The following is a 23,364-nucleotide window of genomic DNA, read 5'->3' on the forward strand; positions in this document are numbered from 1 at the left end:
CTGTTTAACACAGCTTCATTACAGAGAACTGCAGTGACCGACTTCCAGAGGGAATCAGGAAGTGCGTGCTGGCAAACTACAATGCGGTGTAATACTGCCCTCTAGCGGTCAGGAGTTGGAACTTTTCTTACACGTCCCTAGTCACTGAATATCCTGGAATGTCAGATACAAACACTACGTAAGGTAGTCCGAGGCCAGAAGATAGAGGCGCCATGAAATTTCAGCACTGTCTATGCACTGCACCAGCCCCACATGACATTACACCAACGGTAAATTTCAGCATTATGAATTGTACTGCACAGAGAGAAAGCATTTATTTACTCTTGCAGGAGCTGGTCATTTTCACAATGATGCGAAACAGTAATTTATGGGTTTACACTCAAGAGCTTTCTAAGAGGAGATAATGCAACCTCTAGCGCTTTTACAAACGAGACTCTGTATATAAAACCTCGTCCTTTACACCCTGCCAAAGGCTACTAATCACTGCACACCTTGCCAGCTAACACTGGCTTAAACTCAAGTAAAAGGTTAATTACATTACATTACATTACAGGCATTTGGCAGACGCTCTTATCCAGAGCAACGTACAACAAAGTGTATAACCATAACCAGGAACAAGTATGACGAAACCCCTAGAGAGAAGTACCGGTCCAAGTACAGGGAACAACCGCGTAGTTCAACTTGGACCCTGATGGTTAAACTGATTAACACTAACAACGAGAACGGCAACAACGCAATCTATGGAAAAATAAAAATAAATAAAAATACAAGTAGTCGTTAAGACAGGCGCATCAACTAAGTAACCTATGAAACAGCTGCCTAGTTACAACCCTAAGTTTAGTTATTTACAGGGGGGAAGGGAGGGATGGAGAGAGGTGCAGCCTGAAGAGGTGGGTCTTCAGTCGTTGTTTGAAATTGTTCACAGTCTCAGCTGTTCTGACCTCCACAGGGAGGTCATTCCACCATCGTGGGGCCAGAACAGACAGGAGACGTGTTCTGGAAGTGCAGGTGCGAAGAGGGGGAGGTGCTAGGCGTCCTGAGGTAGCAGAACGGAGGGATCTGGCTGGCATGTAGGGTTTGAATATCTTGTGAAGGTATGCTGGGGCTGATCCCTTGACTGCCTGGTATGCTAGGACCAATGTTTTGAATTTGATGTGTCTCCTAGGGTTAAAGAGAACAAACATGAAGTAGATTATTAAATCAATCCATCCATTCTCTATACCTGCTTATTCCTGGTTAGGATCACAGGAGGTGTTGGAGCCCATCCCAGCATCCCCCTGGAAAATTTGTCAGTCCATCGCAGATTTGCAGGGCTCACACACTATTCTCTCACACGCTCGTACCATAACAAAGACCTTCTTGCTGTGAGGCAACAGTGCTACGCATCCTGCCCTTAAATCAACTGTTCCCTGAATAAATAAATAAATATCAACATGCGCACTTAACAACTCTAAGTGTTAATGATCATTTTTGTAGCTTCTTTTTTATTTTTATCACTATAAATGATAGTATGTGGTTAATGGATGCAATATAATGCAATATAAATTCTGCCTACAGTTCAGAACATCAAATTCTATTTGTCCCAGGGTTTCCCAGTGAAGAACAGCCTTCAGGACATTATTGGCTATTCTTTTGTCATTACAGGTTAGAACCTCAACGATGTATAATCAAAGCACGTGGCAGCCATGTTAACAATGTACACACAGTTTTTCCCGCTCATAGTTGATTCCCTCCACCACTAGATGACAGTATGGACATATCAAAAGATATATTTAAGAAAATGCTGCCACCTAGTGTCTATTAAAATAAAAGCAGCTCAGGATTCTTTTATTGGTTATAGAGTGAATAGACGTGAACGTCAGCGTTCAAGTTCTTGAAGTCAGTTAACTGGCCAGAAATATGGACGACAAAAATACTGATGTGAACTTCACAGGAACTTGGAAAAATACGTACGAGAAAATAAATAGGCGAACTGTGGAATGACACATGCTAGATATCTGCTGATTAAATTGCCAACACACTCACACACGCCAAAGCACACACACGCAAACACACACAAATTAGCATGCAGTGACATGTCTCACTCAGATCTAAAGACAATAAAGTTAATGAACTTAAAGTCGCTATGATACTGATTAAATGTGTTTCCGAATATCACACACACCTTGGCACGTGGTTTGTGTTGTTGTTTGGAGTAGTTACATCAGCTATGATGGCTGCAATGGGAGTCATCCAGTGAACTGTACTGGTCAGAAAGATGATGAGTTCATACCCTGGTGGTACGGTGTCACTGTCCTCGTGTTTATTTTAGCTGGACAGTCTCCAACAAACCCACAGTGCGATCTCTCAAACAAGGCTTCCAAAAGGCTCCTCTGTGTCTCCATATGCAGGAACCATAATCCAGTTCAAGGGCTCTTTGTTTAGGCAAAAAGCTCCCAGAGCTTTCACACTTTTAATTCCTACCATGGAGGTTTCCTTAAAGAAATAAAAAGGGTTCTCCTGTGAAGACAAGCCAAAGAAACCTTTTCTTCTGAGAGGGTGTAAGTGGTTTAAAAATAGATTTGCTTGATTTATTTGTTCATTGATATATTTAGTTATGAACTTTTGACAGCGTGTTACTTGAGGAGTTTAGATTTTTATTTCCGAAGGATCTGACCTCGGCTTTGCAGGTCATTTCGTTTCTCAGAGACCCGAGGTCAGAGGTCACAGTGCATTCCACGGTGCCCTACAGCCAAGGACACACACACACACACACACACACACTCACACCCCCCACCTACACACACACACACACACACACACACAAACACTCACACCCCCCACCTAAACACACACACACACACACACACCAGACCCCCCCTACACACACACACACGCACACACCCCACACACACACACACCAGACCCCAGCGGAACAGCAGAAGTCACCATGCAAGTAACCATGCAACCCTTTCACAAGCATTGGTAACCAGGCAACCGATATATAATCAGTAATTGATGCTCTATAATTACGGCAATTATAATTGAAGAAAGAGCAAGCGAAACTTCACTTTGATGGCGATCTCATTCGGGAAACCTGAGGGAATTCCCACAATCCAACCACCAGGAAACGGTATACGCAGTTGCACACACACACACGGACACAAACACACACTCACAGACACACACACACACACACATAGCCTACACACACCAGACCCCAGCGGAACAGCAGAAGTCCAGTTTCTGTCCACATCCCGTAAGGAACAGGTTTACAGCTTTTGACCTCCGTGCGGATATATTCCCAGGAGCTCCGAAAAGACTCTCGGGCATAGCGTGTGGTCTCTCGGGTCTCAGGAGAGCAACCGGACAAATAGCTGTCGGAGGCAGGGCCCTTAGGCAATACAGGACGCGGTCGCAATACGGCCGGTATTGGGACACCCGGAATGAAAGAGAAATACAGTTAAACCGTATCACTTGTCCATTCGGTGAATCCCATAAACACTCTCCTCGCCTTTAGTGTGGCTCTCAGGTGTCTCCTGGAGAAAAGGACAGCGGTGAATTAGAGAGTCACGGTGTTTAGAGTTGACATTCATCTGCTTACGCAAAGGTATTCTTCAAGGGAACTTGCCTGACTCCAAGTCTTTTTTCACTCCTCCAGTGGGTGTAAAATAACACTAATAGCATTAACTAGCAGTCATGCTTACACGAGTAACTGCTGCCATTCAGTATCGGTTCAGCTATATTTAAAAAAGAAATGTGCTGAATGATTGCATGGAGAGCGCTTTGATTCCCTTGTTAGCCTCGGAAAAAGAAGTCATTGTGCAAGTTTTACAAGCAACCATGCAACCCTTTGGCAAGCGTTGGTAACCAGGCAACCGATATATAATCAGTAATTGATGCACAATGATTACGGCATTGAAGAAAGAGCAAGCGAAACTTCACTTTGATGGCGATCTCATTCGGGAAATCTGAGGGAATTCCCACAATTCAACCACCAGGAAACAGTATACCCGATTACACACACACACACACACACACGCACACTCACAGTCCTACTCACGCATAAAAAAATATGGGACAGGTGAACCTGTTCTGAACTCCGGGCTATTCACACATCTGGTGTCTCCAGTGTGAATCAGTGGGCTGCTGAAAGCTATAAGGAAAACCAGCAAGTGCTGCAGCCCTTAAACACCAGATCTAATCACCTCTGATCTTACAATCTCACATTCAATTTTCCAGTTTAAGATGGTGTAGTATTTCGCTAGATATCTGTGTTGTGAGTTATCAAGCATCTGAATGACATACCTTAGTTAAATAGAACTTTATGACCCAAATATTGAAATTAATAGTTACGGTTGGTACTGAGAACTGAGTTCATGTAAAATTAGAAAAGGCCAAACGTGAAAGGAAAACCCCCAACCCAACCTGCACATTTTATTAATAAACGACCCTCTGAGTTTCACTCCGCCAATTTCCATTACGTGTCCGGAGCGCCCCCTGGGGTTCCCCCTTAGTACTGAAATGGGCGGTCTGCGGAGAAGCTAAAAACGCTCAGCTCGTTTCATTTCACAACTTGGCTGTGTTGCCTTCCGTTGCGGAGTAAATTTGGTCCAACCCGGGAAAAATAAGAAGAACGCTTTTTGTTTTAAATCAAGACAGTGCAAAGTGAAAGAGTCAACATGGGCAAAGTCCAGGGCGGAATGAAGTGTGTCAAATATCTTCTGTTCATATTCAACTTTATTTTCTGGGTAAGTGTTATCTCTGGGGATACTAGCTCGCTTGCATTCCCTTCTAATGTCATTCATTATTTTGTAAAAAAAAGAAAAAAAAAAGAAAAGAAAAACTACCCAGTGTGCAACATACGTAATCCGCGTGGCTATCAAAATATTTGGCGGTCGGCGTGTGTATCCTACATTAACTCTAGTTGTATGGATACTGAATCATCTCAGTGTGCGTTCTGAAAACGATGCCTTGTCTGGCTGTTCTCCGCTCCACGAGTTGTGAAATGTGTTACAGCATTACGGTTCAGTTCAGATAACAGTTTCGCTAAAGGAAAATACGCCCAATTTACTTACTATGGAGCCGAGCATATTTTTCCACAGAAAGCTTATCTTGGTCTGTAACTTGGTAAAAACACGGACTGAGAAATACCAGCTAAGGATTAATTCAATGGCAAAAAGTAATGTTTCATCAGTATACCAAACTAAATATCTCTGTGTGTACAGAATTGTACGTTTTCATTATTTGTTATCATTACCTGTTTTTGCTGTTGCCCTTAACCACAACTACTTAAGTATGAGTGTGTGTGTGTATTAGGGAGGGAGGGAGGGAGGGAGAGGGAGAGGGAGAGAGAGCTTGATTCTTCTGAAACACACGAGAAGTAGAGGTTCTTGGTCAAGAGCAACACAGCAGCGCTCCAGTTCCTGGGACTTGAACCTGCAACCCCTCGACTGCGGTTCAGGATTCTGAGGCACCAGCGGAACAGCTGATTTAACGTCTGCGTCAACACTGAGCGGGCCTCAGCGACCCCCCTGCTTTCTTAGCCACATCCGATCACTGCTAGCGGAGTCCTATAGGCCTGTCTATTGTCCAGTATCAGACTGTATGTGTAGTATACGTGCTCCCATGGGTGACCGCTCACGGGTTCCCCGGTCTGGTGCATTGTGTTTAGCCCTTTACCAGAAGACGTGTATGCGTGCTAGTTTTGCGGCTTCCCACTCTGCAGTCTCTGACAGAATCATGGAAATTACCCACACGGCTTGTGCAAGAACGCACAGTATGTGTGTGTGTGTGTGTGTGTGTAACCCATGACGAGCGTGCTTTTTCACATGTAGCATGCCGATATCATGTGTTTCCATGTCAAAGTTTAACCCCAAGCTGCTTTCCACCGGAACAAAGCGCGGTATTGCGTAACGCATGATAAGACTGTCGGTACCCAATAACAGGAACATCGTGACACGCGGACCAAAAAACCTCAACATCTCTTTCAAGTAAATCTGTACAGTGGGAAAGAATGTCATCAGAATTAGTTTGCCTTCTACAAACATGCAACAAACTTCCAATAAGTGTTCAAGATACTTTGTAATCTTTCTTTTTTATTATTTTGAACTTGCATATTTGATTATTTGGATAAACATTCTTTTTTTCTGAGCTAATTGTTTTGACACACACTTTTGAAAACATTTGAAACTGAAAAAATGTACATCTGAGTTTTTTTAAAAATTATTATTCTGTGACTGCAGTGGATGCAACAAAGAGGAATTCTTGAGTCACATGACTTCAAGCAAGAGTGATGTACCCTTTGAACTGGGGACTGGTCACAGAAATACTGACTCGCAATATCAGGGTTTGGGGAGGGTGTGGTTAGGGAACTGAAATAGTGCGTGTTTGATTCCCAGATAGGTCACTGCTGTTGTACCTCTTGAGCGAGGTGCTTAACCTGCACTGCTTCAGTAAATATCCAGCAGTGTGAAATTATTGCACGTAAATTATATTCTCTGTAAGTCAATACAAGAGTGTCTGCAAAATGTATGAAATGTATTCTGATGGAGGTGATGATGGTGCTGTGCCGTTCAGTGTTCCAGAGCCGGTCTTGTACAGCGCCACCTTGTGGCGTGGCAGTCCGCCCTTTACAGACAAGGGGCCAGTTGCAGAAAAGCTGGCTGTAAGACCGGCCCTTAAGCCCAGCGTTTGCTTTGTGTCTGATGTTAATAGTCTCCACTTAGCACGGATGAACGTCCAACATAAGCCCGATGCTAACGATGGCCGCACCTGCTAGACATTGGCAGGTACTAATTGCAGCAGATGTTCACATTCAGAGTCAGTGGCGTAAAAGTGTGAACTCTAAATTTGCCTACTGCAGAACCACTTCTATTTCTCGTAAATTGGCTGTGGTTAAGCTGATAACAAAACCATGTTTTTCAAACGGAGAAATTTGTTTGCTCAGAACAATACATATTGATTGTCCTATTGTAATAATTCAAACACAAATCACGAGAAGAAGTCTTGGACTGTGATGAATTACTGCAGCAGTCATTGTTACAACCATTTCAGGCATACCCTGTATTAGGTGTATCTTTTAGCCCTGAGAAACGTCTGACATTTGTTAACACCCAAAATTGTGCAGCCAAATGTCAAATTTATGGCTTGATGTCGGCACTTAGTCGCGGGCGTGAAGTTTATACGCAGCCAGCTCCAGACGAGTGGAGACACAGGTACCAGGCCCTTTGGGGTTCACACACACAGACACACACACACACACACACACACACACACACACACACACACTGCCTGTGTAATTTCTCACCCTCTTTCCCTGTGAGGTTTTAAGCGGTAGGGCCTCAGTTAATTTAGCTGTGCATTGATATATATATATATATAATTTAACTACCTATAAATAGAATTTATGAGTCTGTTTATCAGAAAGCTGGCAAAGATCCAGCGGCAGATGGGCTCCCTCCCCCCACCTCTGAGTCAGGTTCTGCTCGGGGTTTGTTCCTGTTACCAGCCAGGGAGTTTTCCCCTGCCCCTGTCACCCCTAGACCTGCCCTTGGGGGGGATTCAGGCCCAGATCTCTTTAGAGCTGCTTTGTGACAAGGCCCTTTGTATATAAAAAAAAAAGTGCTAAACAAATTGAATTGAATTGAACTGAACTATCAGGCCATGGTGATTATAATTCAGAGTGTGTCCTTGAATATTCAGTTCCAGGTTCCAGGGCCAGTTGTAATGCTCTAGCTGAGACGGTGTCTGCAGTGGCCCCCGTTCTGCGGTGGAAACAGAACTAGAATCTGTCTTATTTGAGCGGGAATTTTACTTGATGTGTCATGTAGTGGGCGACCACTCCAGCTGCGCTTGTGAACTAAATTTAACGACTAACGATCAGCGATGGCCCAAGACCTCGTTCTTCACAGCTTATGGTGTATAAATAAATAAAATTGTCAAAAATTTTCCCCAGGGTTTAGTGTTTTTAAGTCAAACGGTCAACTACAATCCATTTTTAAGTCAGTGAAGGGTATCAAAATGGGTTTTATTAGTGGGATGCATTTAATTAGGGTGTGCAGTTTTTAAAAAAAAAATCATTAACGTAATGATTTTTAAGAAATGATAAGCTCCTGCAAAGTAACCTGACTATGGGCATGGATTATCTTTTAACTGAGAACTCGAATCTTTATCTTGTCAACCATAACATTTTGCGCATGGTCTCTTATCTGTTCTGCGCATGGTCTCTCATCAGTTTTGGAACAAAAAAGAAAAAAAGAAATAACCAAGATGGTTAACCGCAGCCATTGTCTTGTTTACGGGGCAACCCTAACCCTGGCCGTGATTACACTGAGGTGTGATATGATAAGAAAGCGGTTTTTGCGCTCATAGCCCGCTCTCCCAGGCCACCCTCTTCGGCCGAAATGAGCGGAGGCTTCAGTGCTGTTTTCACCGCGGGTCTCTGAATTCAGAAGTTCCCCTCGGTCAGGCGCCACAGCACGCTGCTGTTCCTTTCGCTTTCGGGATGAATCGCCGAGCGCTGTGTGGGTCTGTGGACCACTACAGCTGTCTTCTACAACACTTCTGCTTTCCTTCCGATCATTTAAATAAATGGACTGCATTTATATAGCGCTTTTATCCAAAGCGCTTTACAATTGATGCCTCTCATTCGCCAGAGCAGTTAGGGGTTAGGTGTCTTGCTCAAGGACACTTCGACACGCCCAGGGCGGGGTTTGAACCGGCAACCCTCCGACTGCCAGACAATCGGTCTAACCTCCTGAGCTATGTCGCCCCACACACCTTTTAAATACCCCACCTCTTGTAATTGCCCCCACATCATTTAAATACCCCCATCTTATTTAAATGCCCCCACCTCTTTTAAATATCCCCACCTTTGTGTGTTAGGTCCAGCCATATACTAGGTTTTAACCTGGTCTTGTTTAAAATACAGATGGTTCTTTTTAAAAAAAAATCTATTCAATTATACTTGTGTGGCACTTTTTACAGAGAACTGCCACAAAGGCTTTACAGAGTAGCAAAGCACGACAGATAGCGAGCAGGAAAATGCCCCCACTCTTTTCACACACTTTCTTTTTTGAGAGTGAAAGACCGTTAAAGCCGGCAGAGAGTCGACTTGCCGTACAGTTTGCCTGCTTCCTGTTTTAAACGGTGTTGCGGTCATACCGCAGTGTGACACATCAAAAGCAGTAGGACGCCCGCTTCAGTTTTCTGTTACGTTTCCTGCATTTTACCTGGAACTGGCTAGAGTTACTGTGCAGAAGGATGCAGTAAAACAGGGGTCCTCAATCGTATCCAGAAAGGGCCGGTGTGGGTGCAGGTTTTTGTTCCAACTGAGCAATTACATACATGATCCTACTAATCAAGGCCCTTAGCAAAGACTTTAGTGGTTGATCAGTAGAAGCAGGTGTGCGTAACTGCTTAGTTGGAACCAAAGCCTGCGCCCACACCGGCCCTTTCTGGATAAGATTGAGGACACCTGCGCCAGAGAGAGCTTGACAGAGTACACGAGTGAAATTAATTTTACTGTTATTTTTATGTTGATTCCAAGAGTCTTAGAAAAGCCCCTTTTTTTCTCGCTCCATGAGCCCCAGATCCAGTTTTGTTCTCACGTTTCGTTATTTAAACGGAGGGACGGAGTGTGGCAAGGAACTGCGCTTGTAACCAAAAGGTCGTAGGTTCGATTCCCGGGTAAGGACACTGCCGTTGTACCCTTGAGCAAGGTACTTAACTTGCATTGCTTCAGTATATATCCAGCTGTATAAATGGATACAATGTAAAGTGCTATGTAAAAAGTTGTGTAAGTCGCTCTGGATAAGAGCGTCTGCTAAATGCCTGTAATGTAATGTAATGTAATGTAATGTAAATGAATTTTAAAGAGCGGATTCCCTCATACCCGGGGTGATTTCACGCCATTTTGGCGGCGAGATATCTATTGAAGCCGATCGGGCTAAGTGGCGCAATCGGGGGTACGGTGGCGGCTCCTCATCTGTATCCCAAACCCGTCATTTTCGACGCGCTGAGCGTCGTTCCCGCTGAGCTGTTCCAGGGAACTGACCGCACTCAGCTACGCTTTCCCACAGACATGTTTTGGCTGGATCACAGAAAAGAATCTCAAATATTTCTGCTTTCCACAGTAATGCTGAAGGACACTCTAGTTGATCTGAGGTGATTTACAGCATGTTTCTCTAAGCAGCACCACCTGTACGCTTGTTCAAGGCGTTAAACCTGAAATGTCTTCAGTGCAGATCCAGCTATACATAAATGAACTGCATGTAAAGGGTAAACTGTGTACAGTGCTCTGGATGAGAGTGTGTGCCAGCGGCTCACAAAAAAAAATAAAAATGTAATTGTTAGTTTTGACTAATAATAAAAAAAAGATTCTAATTCATGTGGATGGTGGTGGATGCCATCATAAAGGGCCAATTTAGGACAGATTAGTGATGGAGTACATCCTCCCCAAACACTCAGAGTCACTGCATAGATAACCCAGTGCTCTACCCTCTGGGGTTCTTAATGCATAAATATTGTGCCAGGCCCAACGCAGAAATTTATGAAAATCACTGCAGGGGAAATTCTTATCTCCGTACACAGTTTACAATTTTTAAGATAAGCCTGTACAGTACTTAGACCAGCATGTTGTCTGAGCCTAGGCCAGTGGACTTAGTAGCTCTTTGTGCGTAAACAAGCTAAATTTTAATGGTAAACATTGATAAGTGTTTTATTGTCTGCAGAAATCATTTTTAAGGATGTTCACCTTCTGAAAGTGAAAAATAAACGGGGAAGTTTCTCTTCCAAGAGAAAGAAAGTGAGAAAGTTTGCAGATCCTAAGGGTGTCTGTGTAAGCGAAGAGAAGTTCTATCCAGACTCTCCGAAAAGGTGTTTCCATGGCTACAATGTGATTAAAAATTGATCCGTGATTTGCTCGGTCTGTTATAAATGTACGACTGCAAAGTGTACGTTCAAGAACTCATTATTAAGACAGTCCAGTGGAGATGCTCACACTGCAGCTTTGAATCCAGTTAGACACCCACCTATAGCCCCAGAAATAAAATTCAAGTCATTATTTCTTGCCCCACCGCCATTGCCGGACCTGTTCATGCCCCCCCCCCCCGAGGTGGCCTGATGACCACGGGCTGTCCTGCCTGTGGTCTCGCCCCATCCAGCCAGCAGACAGTGGTTCTTTGTCCCGGGAGAAGAATCGGATAGTGAGGGATTTCGGGGCAGAAGGAGGCAGGCCAGGGTCCTATTGTACCGCAGTGTCTACTGTACAGGGCTATAGCATTACACCATTTACTGCAGAGCTGGGCAGGGCATGTCTACTTCATTCAACAGCTAGAGATCTACTGTCCTGTACGTTTTCACTCCAACCCTAACAAAGCGCACCTCATTCAACAGCTAGAGATCTCATTGAGCTGCTAATTAGTAGAATCAGGTGTGCCAAATTAGGGTTGAAATGAAAACCCACAGGATGGTATATTTCCAGGAACAGGGTTAGGCAGTCCTGGGATAAGGGATGTATCTGATGGAGAAACTAAGCAACGAGTATCAGTCAGCCCCCCCCCCCCCCCCCCTGATGTCATTCGCTTGGCGTCGGACGCGCGCCACCCCACTCTCACATCACACTTACAGTAAATTGGGTTTTGCTCTGAGCCGTCGCAGTAAATGAATGAGCTTTGGAAGGGGGAGAAAGACCGCAGGAGCGTTGCTAACGCGTTAGCGATGACATCCAGTGTAAATGATTAATTATCAGCTGTTCCTTCCTTAAGGTTGCCCAACATCACAGCTAATAAGCTTCTTTTTTTTTTTATTAGCCTGCTGTGCCCGTGTCAGACTGGACTGGCATGCCGCACGCATGCTGCAGTGTGAACTTGTTGTGAGTGTTTATTCCAAACTGGGGCTTTTCTGTCAGTGACTCTTCTGAAGCCTCTTTAGTGAAAATTGGTACCCAGAAGGCATAGCTGCTAGGGCTTCCGTGCCCTAAAAAAAAAAAAAAACAATTTTCCCACAAACCCCCGTTTTTGCTGATTAATTATGGAAAGAACCCAATGTGATGACATTATTTTGGTGGCCAAGACAACGCAATCTGTCCTGTCAGTGAAAAATGTAAACCGAAAGACAGATGAATAATTATGCTCGCGATATGGACGTGTGAAGCCGCGCTGTTTTTTTCGCGGCTTCGCACGGCGAAACGCAGCTGTTACTGGGACTCGGAAAATCCTTTCTTCACCCTCACTCGAGAAATGGCGAGTCACCAAGACAAACATGAAAAGCACTCCGCTATACTGTAAACACTTAACGGCGTCTGTTGCGTTCTTGGAACGGCTTCTACAAGAGCGTACATCTCTGCTCGCAGTGAAACGAACTGTGTTGTTATTACGCCTTTTTCAGGCCAGGGGTTTCGATTGGTTGAGTCTTATCTGTCCTGCAGTTGTGCTGGTTTGGGGGTGTTTATAGGTGTAAAACGCAACCCTGTTGATCTGCATGCCCATGGTCCAGTGCTCTGATTGCATAATCTAAATATTGAACTCTCAGTGATCCCGGTGGGAAAGTTATTCTAAAAATCGGACTCGTTTGCTTTTATTTGATTGTTGTTTTTTTTGTCAAAGCCGTGACAAAGAGCTGTTTGTGTCTCTGGCAGCTGGTGGGTTCGCTGGTGCTGGCCGTGGGACTGTGGCTCCGGTTCGACCCGGACATCGTGTCCCTCCTCAACCCAGAAGGAGCTCCTGAGACGTTTTTCATGGGTGAGTGTCCACCCCCCCCCCAAAAAAACCCCCCCACCACCCCCCCGTAACCCCCCCCCCCCCCCACACCCCTTCAGAAAACCAGTGAATCAATGAGCAGTGGATCCCGGACTTTAAATCTTAATGTGAGAGTGTAACAGATTGGGCCTCCGTGCGCAGGGACAGAGATATTAATGCAATTTGTTACGGTGACAGAAACTACATGCCATACATAATCGTAGCCATAAATAATGCTTCTGACTGTGTCCCGGAGGTTCATTAACTATATAATGAACCATTGTAATGCACAAAAAAAACCAGGATAGGCTTCTATGTGAAACCCACAACCCATCGAGTAGCACTAACGTTTCTGCTTCTCAGGGAAATAAAAGGGTTAATGAATGAATCTCTGCTAGTGTCCTTCTGTAAGAAATCCCCCCTGGCCCATGGGCCCTGAAGGTGCGAATCAGCTTCTGCTGCAGCACTCATCCCCCTAGTATCGGAATAATCATAAATCACATGGTTTTTTTTTATTTTTTTACTGCAGTTAAATGTATTATACTCGAGAAGCGTAAAAGATTATCAGCCTCTCCTGGAGCGAAGCAGCAGATGTCCTCTCACCACAGGGTTCATAAAAACGATGAAGGACGAGGGCCTGCGTGAAAATTATTCAGTCATGACTCCCTGAGCATATTTCCCCGAGGAGAACTTCGGGCCTATTGACCGGCTGCTGGTGAGGTGTACACTCATGGAAATTTGGGCGGGGTGGGGGGGTGGGGACCGCAATAACAACCACCCACCCACGGACAGTTCCCCATCACAGCCCCCCCACCCCACCCCACCCACCTGCACGTAGGTGCCACAGCAGGCTGCGCTGAAAGGTGGCAGAATGATGGCCTTCAGGAAAGCTCATCTGACACCACACTGTGAGACACCGCTGGTGCACCAGCAACCTGGGCACGAGGCACTCACGTCTAAGTGAACGTAAAACTGTGGCCTGGTCAAGCTGGAAATCCATGGAAAAGTAAACAGTGTAGAACGTCGTATTTGTGTTTCTTAGGCAGAACCCTTTTTGGTGTCGGTCTATGCTTTAGGGGATAGATGTTGCTAAAAAAAGCCTTCTTCTGTTCTTCTTCTTCTTCTGCATTGTAAAGAGATCGCAGTGGTGCAGCCGGTTGTGTGCATGACATCAGAGTCAGCACATCTCCCTTTATGACATCATCACATCGCACAACGGCTCCATTCTTCTGGTTCCGGCCAATAAGGAGGCTCAAAACCATTAAACGAGCCTTAAGCGAGTCTCACGCCAGCCGCGCTTACAACATAGCGGCCCCTTGAAGTGCAGTCACAGCGTTGTGGCGCGAGCTTACCGGCTCGGATCGCTCCAGCGATTAACGCTGTTAGAATTCCACATTATAGCCGGTCAGTTCCCTTTGAAATGCACCAGGCAAAATGTCATGTGGCCTTGGGCCCAGTCTGCTAGGTTCTCTGTGCCCGGTTCACTGGTGTTGCCACAAGGCACAGCCCTGCGATCGAAACTTGTTGCTGCTCCACGATGACCTCTGTGGACCAAGGTCAGGAGGGAGGCGGGGGAAAGTAGCACCAGAATGGCGCTATTTATTTAAAGACACGGTTAAGCTCAGATTGAGCACTGCAATAATGGCGATGTTTTGCAGGGTGTGTGTGTGGAGGATCACAGCTGGCGCTTCTCCATGGCCCTGGGGGAGGAGGGGGGTGGCAGGGTGGCAGGGTGGTAGTTTGGCTGAATTCCACCCCCGAGATACGATATGATGTATGCATGAGGACCTGGCACCGACATTTTAGCACCTTGAAGGCGGGGATATCTATCCTGGCTGCAGCGCTGCTGTAGGCCAAAGTAACACTTGCCAAGGGAGTGACATATTAGACAGCCATTTTTAATTTTTATGCGGTCATGAAACATAGCTGACAGTATGTATACTCTAACCGTAATACTTCCAGCATGCCGGGAAGGTCTGTTGGCTAGCCACCCAGAGGCCAGCGTCCAGGACGGAGCCATCAGTAAACAGCGCGACTGAAATGTTCTTGGGAACGTCGTCCAAGTCTTGACTGATCCCGACAAATCTAGACCGCTAACCCTAACCCTGACTTAACCCTAACTCTAACCCTAACCCCTGAAGTGTTCCACAGCTGCATCCCCACAACAGGTTATCCAGTTGATGTATGTGATTGCCTGTAACTGTTAGCAAACAGTGAGTTACTGCTGGCCACACAGTCACTCAGCCAAAGCTCTGTTACTTGGGAATGTGACCCTGTTTGTACACGTAGCGATCGTACCGTAGCAAATATAGAGGGCCTGGCGAATACTCGTGTGCTGACGGCTCGGGTTAGGTGGCCTGTCACAATAAGGCTGTGAGAAATAACGGAGAAGAAGAATCTTATGGGTTGCTAGGGGCGACCTGGTAAATATTGTCCGGGCCTGGCGGGGCTGCGAGCCGCGAGCGGGTGATGCAAGCGGCCCTCGCCGCGTCCTGTTTTGGTTTTTTTTCCGTCTTTCGCGCGTCGCTCTCGTGCCGGGAGAACGGCTCAAGTGACAAAACCGGGGCCGCTGCTCAGGGGAGCTGCTTCGCGGAACGGAAACGTTGACGAAGCGTCGCCGCGTCTCTTATCGAACGCTAACCTGCAGCCCCCCGGGGTATTCGCATGCCGCCCCCCCCCAAAAAAAAAAAAAACACCTCTGTGTTCTTGGGTGAAGCAGTCTGCACTCCCAGGTCAATGGCTTTGGGGCTTCAAAAGAACTCATGTTGTGACCCCTTCTAACTTTAAGGCAAACGTAGCACTCTCCTTGTTATTTATTGGCATATTAGCCTTGTGTGACCTTCCAGAGAGCCAGAGTTCCTTCCACAGGAAACCAATGATGTCCATTCAGCACTTGACCCTCAGGTCCAATCAACCAATCAGGGCCCGTAGCACATTTGACATATTCCCCGCCTCCTTTTAGCATACTGAGTGAGGGATAGCTGGATAGCTTCCTCCTGCTGCAATAAATCTGCAGATCTTTCTCTCCTTTAACGTAGTTCCACTGGGAGAGTATGTACCAGACCAACAAACAAGTGTCCTACTGGGGTTTAATTAAGATCCAGCATTAGAAACTGCCCCCTCCCCCCCTCATACAGCACCAGGGAAAGGGACCCCCCAGGGTGGATACCAATTAAAATGCACTGCACTGGGGGGCAGGGAGGGGGCTCTACTATAGCAGTACTCCTGTCTTGCTCTTTCCTCATTAGACTGAGTCGGGTGCCATGGCGATGCGACTGCAGCTTTCATTGTGTTGTGAATCTGACTTGCAGGTGGTACCCGCCCCAAAAAACCCGACAGTGTTTGGCATGCTGCCCCCTGCAGGCACTGGTGCGCACTGCACATAAACCCAGAAAATGCATCCAGCCCACACTGAGGAAAAGCAGCTCTAAAGTCTGTTTCTATGATACTGCTTGGGGAACCTAAGCAAAGAAAATGAATGTGTTGCACAAGATAATGAATTAAACTGTTTTAAAGAGGTTTTAAATCAACCCTTATGGTGAGATTGTACTCTGGAGCCGCTTGCTATTTGTCCCCATTATCAGCTGCTTCTCTCCTATCTGCAGTAAACAGGCACAGATCTCCTGCTAATGGAGGGCTGTTAAACTGTGGCGAAAGCCCATCTGTCCCCATCAGAGTTCCACACTAATTGAGGAACAAGTGTGCGGGAATCGCTCCTCATCTCTCATTGGTCCTGCAGGTCCGATCAATAATGATGTCACCGCAGCAAACAGTTGCAGCTCCAGTGAGTGGTAACACTGCAGAATCATCACCACTCTCCGCGTGCAGAGGGATCTATTAAATATGAATGGTGTACAAGGCTCTTCTGCGAAGACACTTAGCCCCCTGGTAAAGGCTTTTGCTGGAGATACAAACCGAAGGTTTCATAACATTTGAAGGGTCACTGATGCGTTCCAGGGGTTGGTTCATAGCTCTTGTTGTATCCTTGAGGTGCTGTCGCCCCTCATTTCATGAAATTTAAAAAAAAAAAAAAAAACCTGAAAAAACTTGTGGGCTGTATGCAATAGATATACGGACACAATATAAAAATGTGCTTGTGCCAGAAACTGACAGCATCAGGGAAGTTTTCTGGAGCTCTGTCATGCGTAGTATTTGAAAATGGGAGGGGTGGTGAGGGGGGGTTCTGACTGGCTATGAGTCAGTAACACGGTAATACCAGTCCAGTATCACGTATCGTCGTTATGTCACTGTTAAGTCTCGTCAAAAAAAAGTCCCAGCATTCCTGGTTTCATCACTCAGTGTCATGTTCAAGTGAGTTCAGTGCATCCAGAGCACGGAGTAGTTCAGGTGACAAGCTCTGTGAAGTGTGATTGGGAGAAGTGAAACACACTTAGGAGTTCCCCCTCCACCCCCACCTTTTAAAAAAACGGATTTATGTATTTATTTTTAGCTCTGCCACCTGTGCAGACCCATAATTGAAAGTCTGTGATTTTCTGTAAAACATGTGACGTATGCTTTTGGGGAATTTTGGCTTTCTGTCATACAGAAAAATTCTGTTCATGTGTTCTGGTTTCGTTTTTCCATGTCACAGTTCCAGTGTGATGCTGCCCTCTGCTGGTTTGTCTTGGATTTTGCGTAACCACACAGGGCCAAGGAATTCATTCATTCATACATTTCTCCATTTTAATAATTTTGTGGTAAAGAGAATGTGCTGATTTGACCGTTTTTTTTGTTCAAAAGAAAAAAATTCAAAGGCATTGCTGGTTAAATGTGGCACATTAGGTCAGCACAAACCACAAAAAGCTAGCATCACAAAACAACATCAGTTAAAATAGCACCCAATTTCGATTTTTCAATTCAATTTACTTTATTGGCATGAAATACATACAGTAAATATTTCCAAAGCATTACATTAAAAAAAAACCACAAATACAGGAATTCCAAATAGAAGGAGAAAAGAGAGAAAAAAGAAATAGACTATTTATACTAGGATTTCATTAACTAATTATATGTACAAGTTGAACAGGTAACATATTGTACCTTTTACGTGGGTAGTTTCTCACTGTCCCTCAGGTTGTGCCAGGCTGAAACATATTCTGCAATATATACAGCAATATACAACAATAGCGCCCATTCACTGCCACTGAACAGCAATTAGCCGGCCCACAGTCTCTGTGATGTGCCATCCTCCCGGTGATTCAGAGACTCTGTATCGGTTTCCGCACGATCTTCCCGCTCACCTGCCTGCCCTCCCCAGGTGTGTACATCCTGATCGGCGCGGGGGGGCTGATGATGCTGGTGGGGTTCTTCGGCTGCTGCGGGGCCGTGCGGGAGTCCCAGTGCCTTCTGGGATCGGTGAGTCAGCGCCTGACTGGAACGGGCTGCCCCCGTCGCCACACTCCCCCTGTGAACCATTCCCAAATACGAAAGGAAAAACAGTGATCCAGTCGTTCAAAGGAAGAAGTTCTACAGTGGTTGGCCTGTCTAATCTCTCTCTCTCTCTCTCTCTCTCTCTCTCTCTCTCTCTCTCTCTCTCTCTCTGCAGTTTTTTGCCTGCCTTGTGATTATCTTTGGTGCTGAGATTGCAGCGGGTGTGTTTGGATTCCTAAACAAAGATAAGGTACAAAAGAAGGTCCCTGAAGCTCCACATGCCATCTGGCATTTATAAGGGATGCGTCTGGTGTTGCCACAAATATAAATAGGCCTTCTTGTTCGTGTAAAATGTCTTGTTTTCTCCTTTTCTCCTTCAGATCATAGGAGAGGTACAACAGTTCTACAAGCAGTCCTTCGAAGAAAACACCAACAGCACCGTAGTGTTAGCCTACCAGGAAGTTGTGAGTTTGTGACCGTTCTCTCTGAAACTCGTGTGCTTTTCTGCACTCCACTGAGGACGCATCATTACATTTACGTTTCGGGATTTATCAGACACTGTTATCCAGTGCGAGGCTGTGAATTTTTTAAATCTAATCAGTTTTATACAGCCGGCTATTTATTGAGGCAATTGAGGTAAGGGAACCTTGCTCAAAGGGCACAATGGCAGTGCCCCAACTGTGAATCAAACCCGCAACCTTTGACTTATAAGTGCATTTCCCGAGTCATTATGCTAGTACGCTGCGTACTACACGTGGGGAAAAACTTGGGGTGCAGGTCTGTGTTAGACATCTGAAACAGGGTGACCCCCCCCTCTCTCTGATTCTGTCCTGTCATAGCTGAACTGCTGTGGGGTGAGCACGTCAGACCCCGCCCTGTGCCCCGGAGCCAAAAAGGTAATGTCGCCCGTTCGCCTGGTGCCTCAACAGTTCTCGTGTTGTGCCTTGTGCCAGTCTATTTAAGATGACACGCAGTATAACATCCGTGTCGTGACGGCATTCATATCGCTCACTGAATGAGGAAGAGATTGCTGAAGGTATAGGACAATCTCGCTTTGTGTGTTCTCAGGATTGTAACGCAGCGATATCGGAGTTCTTCAACGACAAGCTCTACATCATTGGATATGTGGGGATTGGCATTGCAGGAGCAATGGTAGGTTTCTCTGCAATGACATCTCACCAGAGACAGATATATTTATGTGAGCTGTTGTGCATTGTGTCGGATTTCAAATATTGGATATGTTTTTATGTTAAATACCCATGTCCATAATGCATAATGTTTGCAGCGGTGTTTAATGTTAGATTGTATGTGTGGGAGTGTAATGTTAGACTGTGTGTAGACGTGTGTAATGATAGACTGTGTGCAGGGATCTGTAATGGTAGACTGTGTAGGTGAGTTCAATGTTAGACTGTGTAGGTGAGTTTAATGGTAGACTGTGTGTAGGTGAGTTTAATGTTAGACTGTGTGTAGGTGAGTTTAATGGTAGACTGTGTGTAGGTGAGTTTAATGTTAGACTGTGTGTAGGTGAGTTTAATGGTAGACTGTGTGTAGGTGAGTTTAATGTTAGACTGTGTGTAGGTGAGTTTAATGTTAGACTGTGTAGGTGAGTTTAATGTTAGACTGTGTGTAGGTGAGTTTAATGGTAGACTGTGTGTAGGGGTGTTTAATGTTAGACTGTGTGTAGGTGAGCTTAATGTTAGACTGTGTAGGTGAGTTTAATGTTAGACTGTGTAGGTGAGTTTAATGTTAGACTGTGTGTAGGTGAGTTTAATGTTAGACTGTGTGTAGGTGAGTTTAATGTTAGACTGTGTAGGTGAGCTTAATGTTAGACTGTGTAGGTGAGTTTAATGTTAGACTGTGTAGGTGAGTTTAATGTTAGACTGTGTGTAGGTGAGTTTAATGGTAGACTGTGTGTAGGGGTGTTTAATGGTAGACTCTGTAACGGTAGACTGCATTGTCTCTCTCTACAGATCATCGGCATGATCTTCAGTATGGTGCTTTGCTGTGCGATAAGGAACAGCAGAGACGTCATCTAGACACCTTAAAGCCCTCTGACCCCCCCATTTCACCCACCCTCATCCTCACCCTCTTCCTCATCCTCACCCTCATCCTCTTCCTCTTCCCTCCCTGACAGCCTGATCTGGGCCTTTGTGGACTCCGTAGCCATAGTAACAGTACCGTTCTTCCCTGGCTGGCAGCTCAACAGGCCCGCTGTCTCACCCCTATGTACGGCACACACACCGCTACACCGAGCCACGGGTTTGAGTTTTCTGATGTCATTGTGAAACACCATTACCCACAATTCCCTGAATCTCTGGTCTGGGTGGCTGTTTTTACACACAAAGGTGAGACGGCTTTACTTTCGGAAAAAAATAGACAAAGAAAGCCGTTGGCACCTGTCACAAAGGCATTGTGTTCTATAACCTGCAGCACACCCCACTCCTCCTTGAGGAGGAACTTTATGATGTAATGTCAGGAACACAGATTCTGCAAGTCTGCGGGCTTCAGCTGGCCCCGCCCACCCCCACTCTGATTGGCCATGGCATTCCCATTCCAGCTATATGTGTATGCGTGTAGACCACAGGCGTTAGACTTCAGTCCTGGAGTGCCACAGCAGCTGATGGCTTTCACTTAAGCCACTGATTGGCTTAAGAGTCCATGTGCCTTTTACTCAAGGCCTTAATTGGCTGCTGATTGAAAGGAAACCACAAATACCTGTAGATGCTATGGCCATCCAGGCAGCAGTGTAGCCATTTTTAAAACAATATTTTATTTTGTCATATTTTACATGTATTTCCACCATTTTTGGTGGGGAGGGTGGCAAACCCAAACTCTCCTCTCCCTTGGCTACATCTCCACCTCCAAGATTGAAGTTAAACCTGTGGACACAGCGCCCCCTCCAGGACTGGAGTTAAACCTGCAGACACCGCGGCCCTCCAGGACTAGAGTTAAACCTGCAGGCACTTTGGACCTCCAGGACCAGAGTTAAACCTGCAGACACCGCGGCCCTCCAGGACTAGAGTTAAACCTGCAGGCACTTTGGACCTCCAGGACCAGAGTTAAACCTGCAGGCACTGTGGTCCTCCAGGACTGGAGTTAAACCTGCAGACACTGCGGCCCTCCAGGACTGGAGTTAAACCTGCAGGCACTGTGGTCCTCCAGGACTGGAGTTAAACCAGCAGACACTGCGGCCCTCCAGGACTGGAGTTAAACCAGCAGGTACAGTGGCCCTTTAGGGCCCTGGTGTAAACCATTACGCAGGAAGACTGTGTGTACCAAAGACACGAGAATGACCTAAATACAGCAGTCAAATCCAGACTGAGCCACGGTCCATGAAGCCAGGACAAGATCTGCCTGGACTATTCTCTCAGAATAATGTGACAGGAGCACATCAACACTGATTTGATTGACAGCACTGTGACATATTATTTTGGGTCCGTGTATTCACGGACAGGTGATGAGTAGTTTCAGTCTTTAACCGTAGTCATAGGTGTGTTAGCACTGGTGTGGTTACCATTCTCATGGTTATAGGCCTTGTGTCTGCTGTTTATGTTTCCCATGTACAGTCACAACTTGACAGGGTGTTCCTTGGTTTTGCACATATTGTGTGAATTTATAACTTCTCTATTATTTTAAAATGTGCTGTCGAGGTGTGAATATTTTGCAGCCAACTTGTTTGTGGGTACTCAATGTTTGTTGCTATTAATAAATAGGACTGAATATTAATGAGCCAATGTGATTTCATAAGATATCCTCGTGTAACGTTTTAAATTATTGTAGTGTCACGGAAATACTGTTTTGTCTGCTGTAATTACATGATTAAATGCAGAAAGATGTTTTTTTTTAGTGCTCATTAGCAGATGACTTTTTTTAAAATGCAGGATAGAACTTTCTGCAACTCCAGAATATTGACATGGAAGTTTATTGATTTCTAGCAAGGCACTCTAATTTAGCATCAAATTGTTTGATTTCTGTATTATTATTATCATTATTATTATTATTTGAAGTAACAGTTATATGAAGACTTTAATGGTGCACTTCATTTGGAAGTTAAAATGGCATTCACTCTTGACATGCAGGAAAATGGCAACCTTGGTAAATTTTTCTTATCATATCCACAGTAGGCTAGCTTGGTGTTCCTTCACCGTATTGGCTCCTGTTTGTCTCCAGTTCAACATGTTAAAGGAGGCCTCACGCTTGTCTGTTAATATAAACGTTTTACATAAAAAGTAAAAAAATAAATACCTGTCTTATTTATTGTTTCATTGCATTTAATCCCCTCTCAAGATTTCTGTGAATTCCTCCATTTTGTGAATTCTGTATGCTGTCATCGATGTGGAAACAGCAGATCGGAAAGACCAATGTGTTAGGAAGGCAGCTTTCATTAGCACGTTAGCGCATGTGAATGCTGTCGTATGGGTACAGCTTCATGAAAAGCTTATTTACACCAGTGATTGCCTGTGATGCATGTCTTTATGCACAAGGACTGCAGAGCCCAGGTAGACCAGAGTTATTGCATTTAGTTTCGGGCTTCTGCCAAGCTAACTTCAGCACATGGTCCTTTTCGTTTTTCACCAAGCTCAAAGAAAATTTCACTCAAATGCCAGTAAAATGATAACCAGCAAGGAAACAATACGTTTGTATAGAATAAGCTTTTCACTGTAATAAAAGTATAATGACAGTCAACCGTGTGTGCGTCCTCATTAAGAAAGAACGTGTTTTCAAGTGAATATCATAATTCTGGAATGTCCCTTATGGTCATTCAAGTTAGCTTAATACATCAACCCTGTTACTTTAATTATAAAAAAAATGTTTTCTTAAACTAAAATTATGTTCAAATGCAATGCCCTTCTTCATGTCAAATATTTGCTTGCATGAGTTCACATACTATCAAGTTTACCTCAATATACATTGTTAGGAGGTAATGAGCGTAAAATAAAGCCCTTAACATCATTTTATATGAACAGATTTTGTACCAACAAAACCGTCAGTGCTGTCAACAAAGTTCCCTGTGTCTGCCTTGATAGTACCACCTTGTAAATATTCAATAAATGCTTCATATTTTTATTCTTGTATGCACAGAATTATAGCTCATAACATGTCGAGCAGTGGCAGAACTGACCGGGCCTCATGTTATTGATAAGTACTGACAGGTATATTTGTACACGCCCGTCAGTACTGACACCAGTGATACGTAATCAAGGTATGCTCTCACAAACAAAAAAAATATTTAAACACATTTTGCCTTTCCAATTTCCTCTTGAATCAGTGCAGT

At 45.0% G+C, this 23,364-nt stretch overlaps 1 protein-coding gene across 1 annotated transcript; it reads left to right on the forward strand.

Annotated features, from left to right (window-relative positions):
- The first annotated feature begins 4,535 nt into the window (after window positions 1-4,535).
- tspan2a (tetraspanin 2a) lies at window positions 4,536-22,775 on the forward strand. Its single transcript, XM_064306084.1, has 8 exons — window positions 4,536-4,730; window positions 12,620-12,722; window positions 17,977-18,074; window positions 18,265-18,339; window positions 18,470-18,553; window positions 18,929-18,985; window positions 19,158-19,241; window positions 20,060-22,775. The coding sequence occupies exons 1-8, from the start codon at window positions 4,662-4,664 to the stop codon at window positions 20,123-20,125; spliced, it is 636 nt and encodes a 211-aa protein (XP_064162154.1). The 5' UTR covers window positions 4,536-4,661; the 3' UTR covers window positions 20,126-22,775.
- The last annotated feature ends 589 nt before the right edge of the window (window positions 22,776-23,364 follow it).

Source organism: Anguilla rostrata, chromosome 13 (genome assembly GCF_018555375.3).
Source record: "Anguilla rostrata isolate EN2019 chromosome 13, ASM1855537v3, whole genome shotgun sequence".
In the NCBI taxonomy this organism is placed as follows: domain Eukaryota; kingdom Metazoa; phylum Chordata; class Actinopteri; order Anguilliformes; family Anguillidae; genus Anguilla; species Anguilla rostrata.

Excerpts from the sequence above, each read along its gene's own strand:
- tspan2a (XM_064306084.1), top strand. The coding sequence starts at position 4,662 with ATGGGCAAAGTCCAGGGCGGAATGAAGTGTGTCAAATATCTTCTGTTC. Across the intron at positions 18,340-18,469 it reads GATTCCTAAACAAAGATAAG|ATCATAGGAGAGGTACAACA; the intron begins GTACAAAAGAAG and ends TTTCTCCTTCAG. Across the intron at positions 19,242-20,059 it reads TTGGCATTGCAGGAGCAATG|ATCATCGGCATGATCTTCAG; the intron begins GTAGGTTTCTCT and ends CTCTCTCTACAG.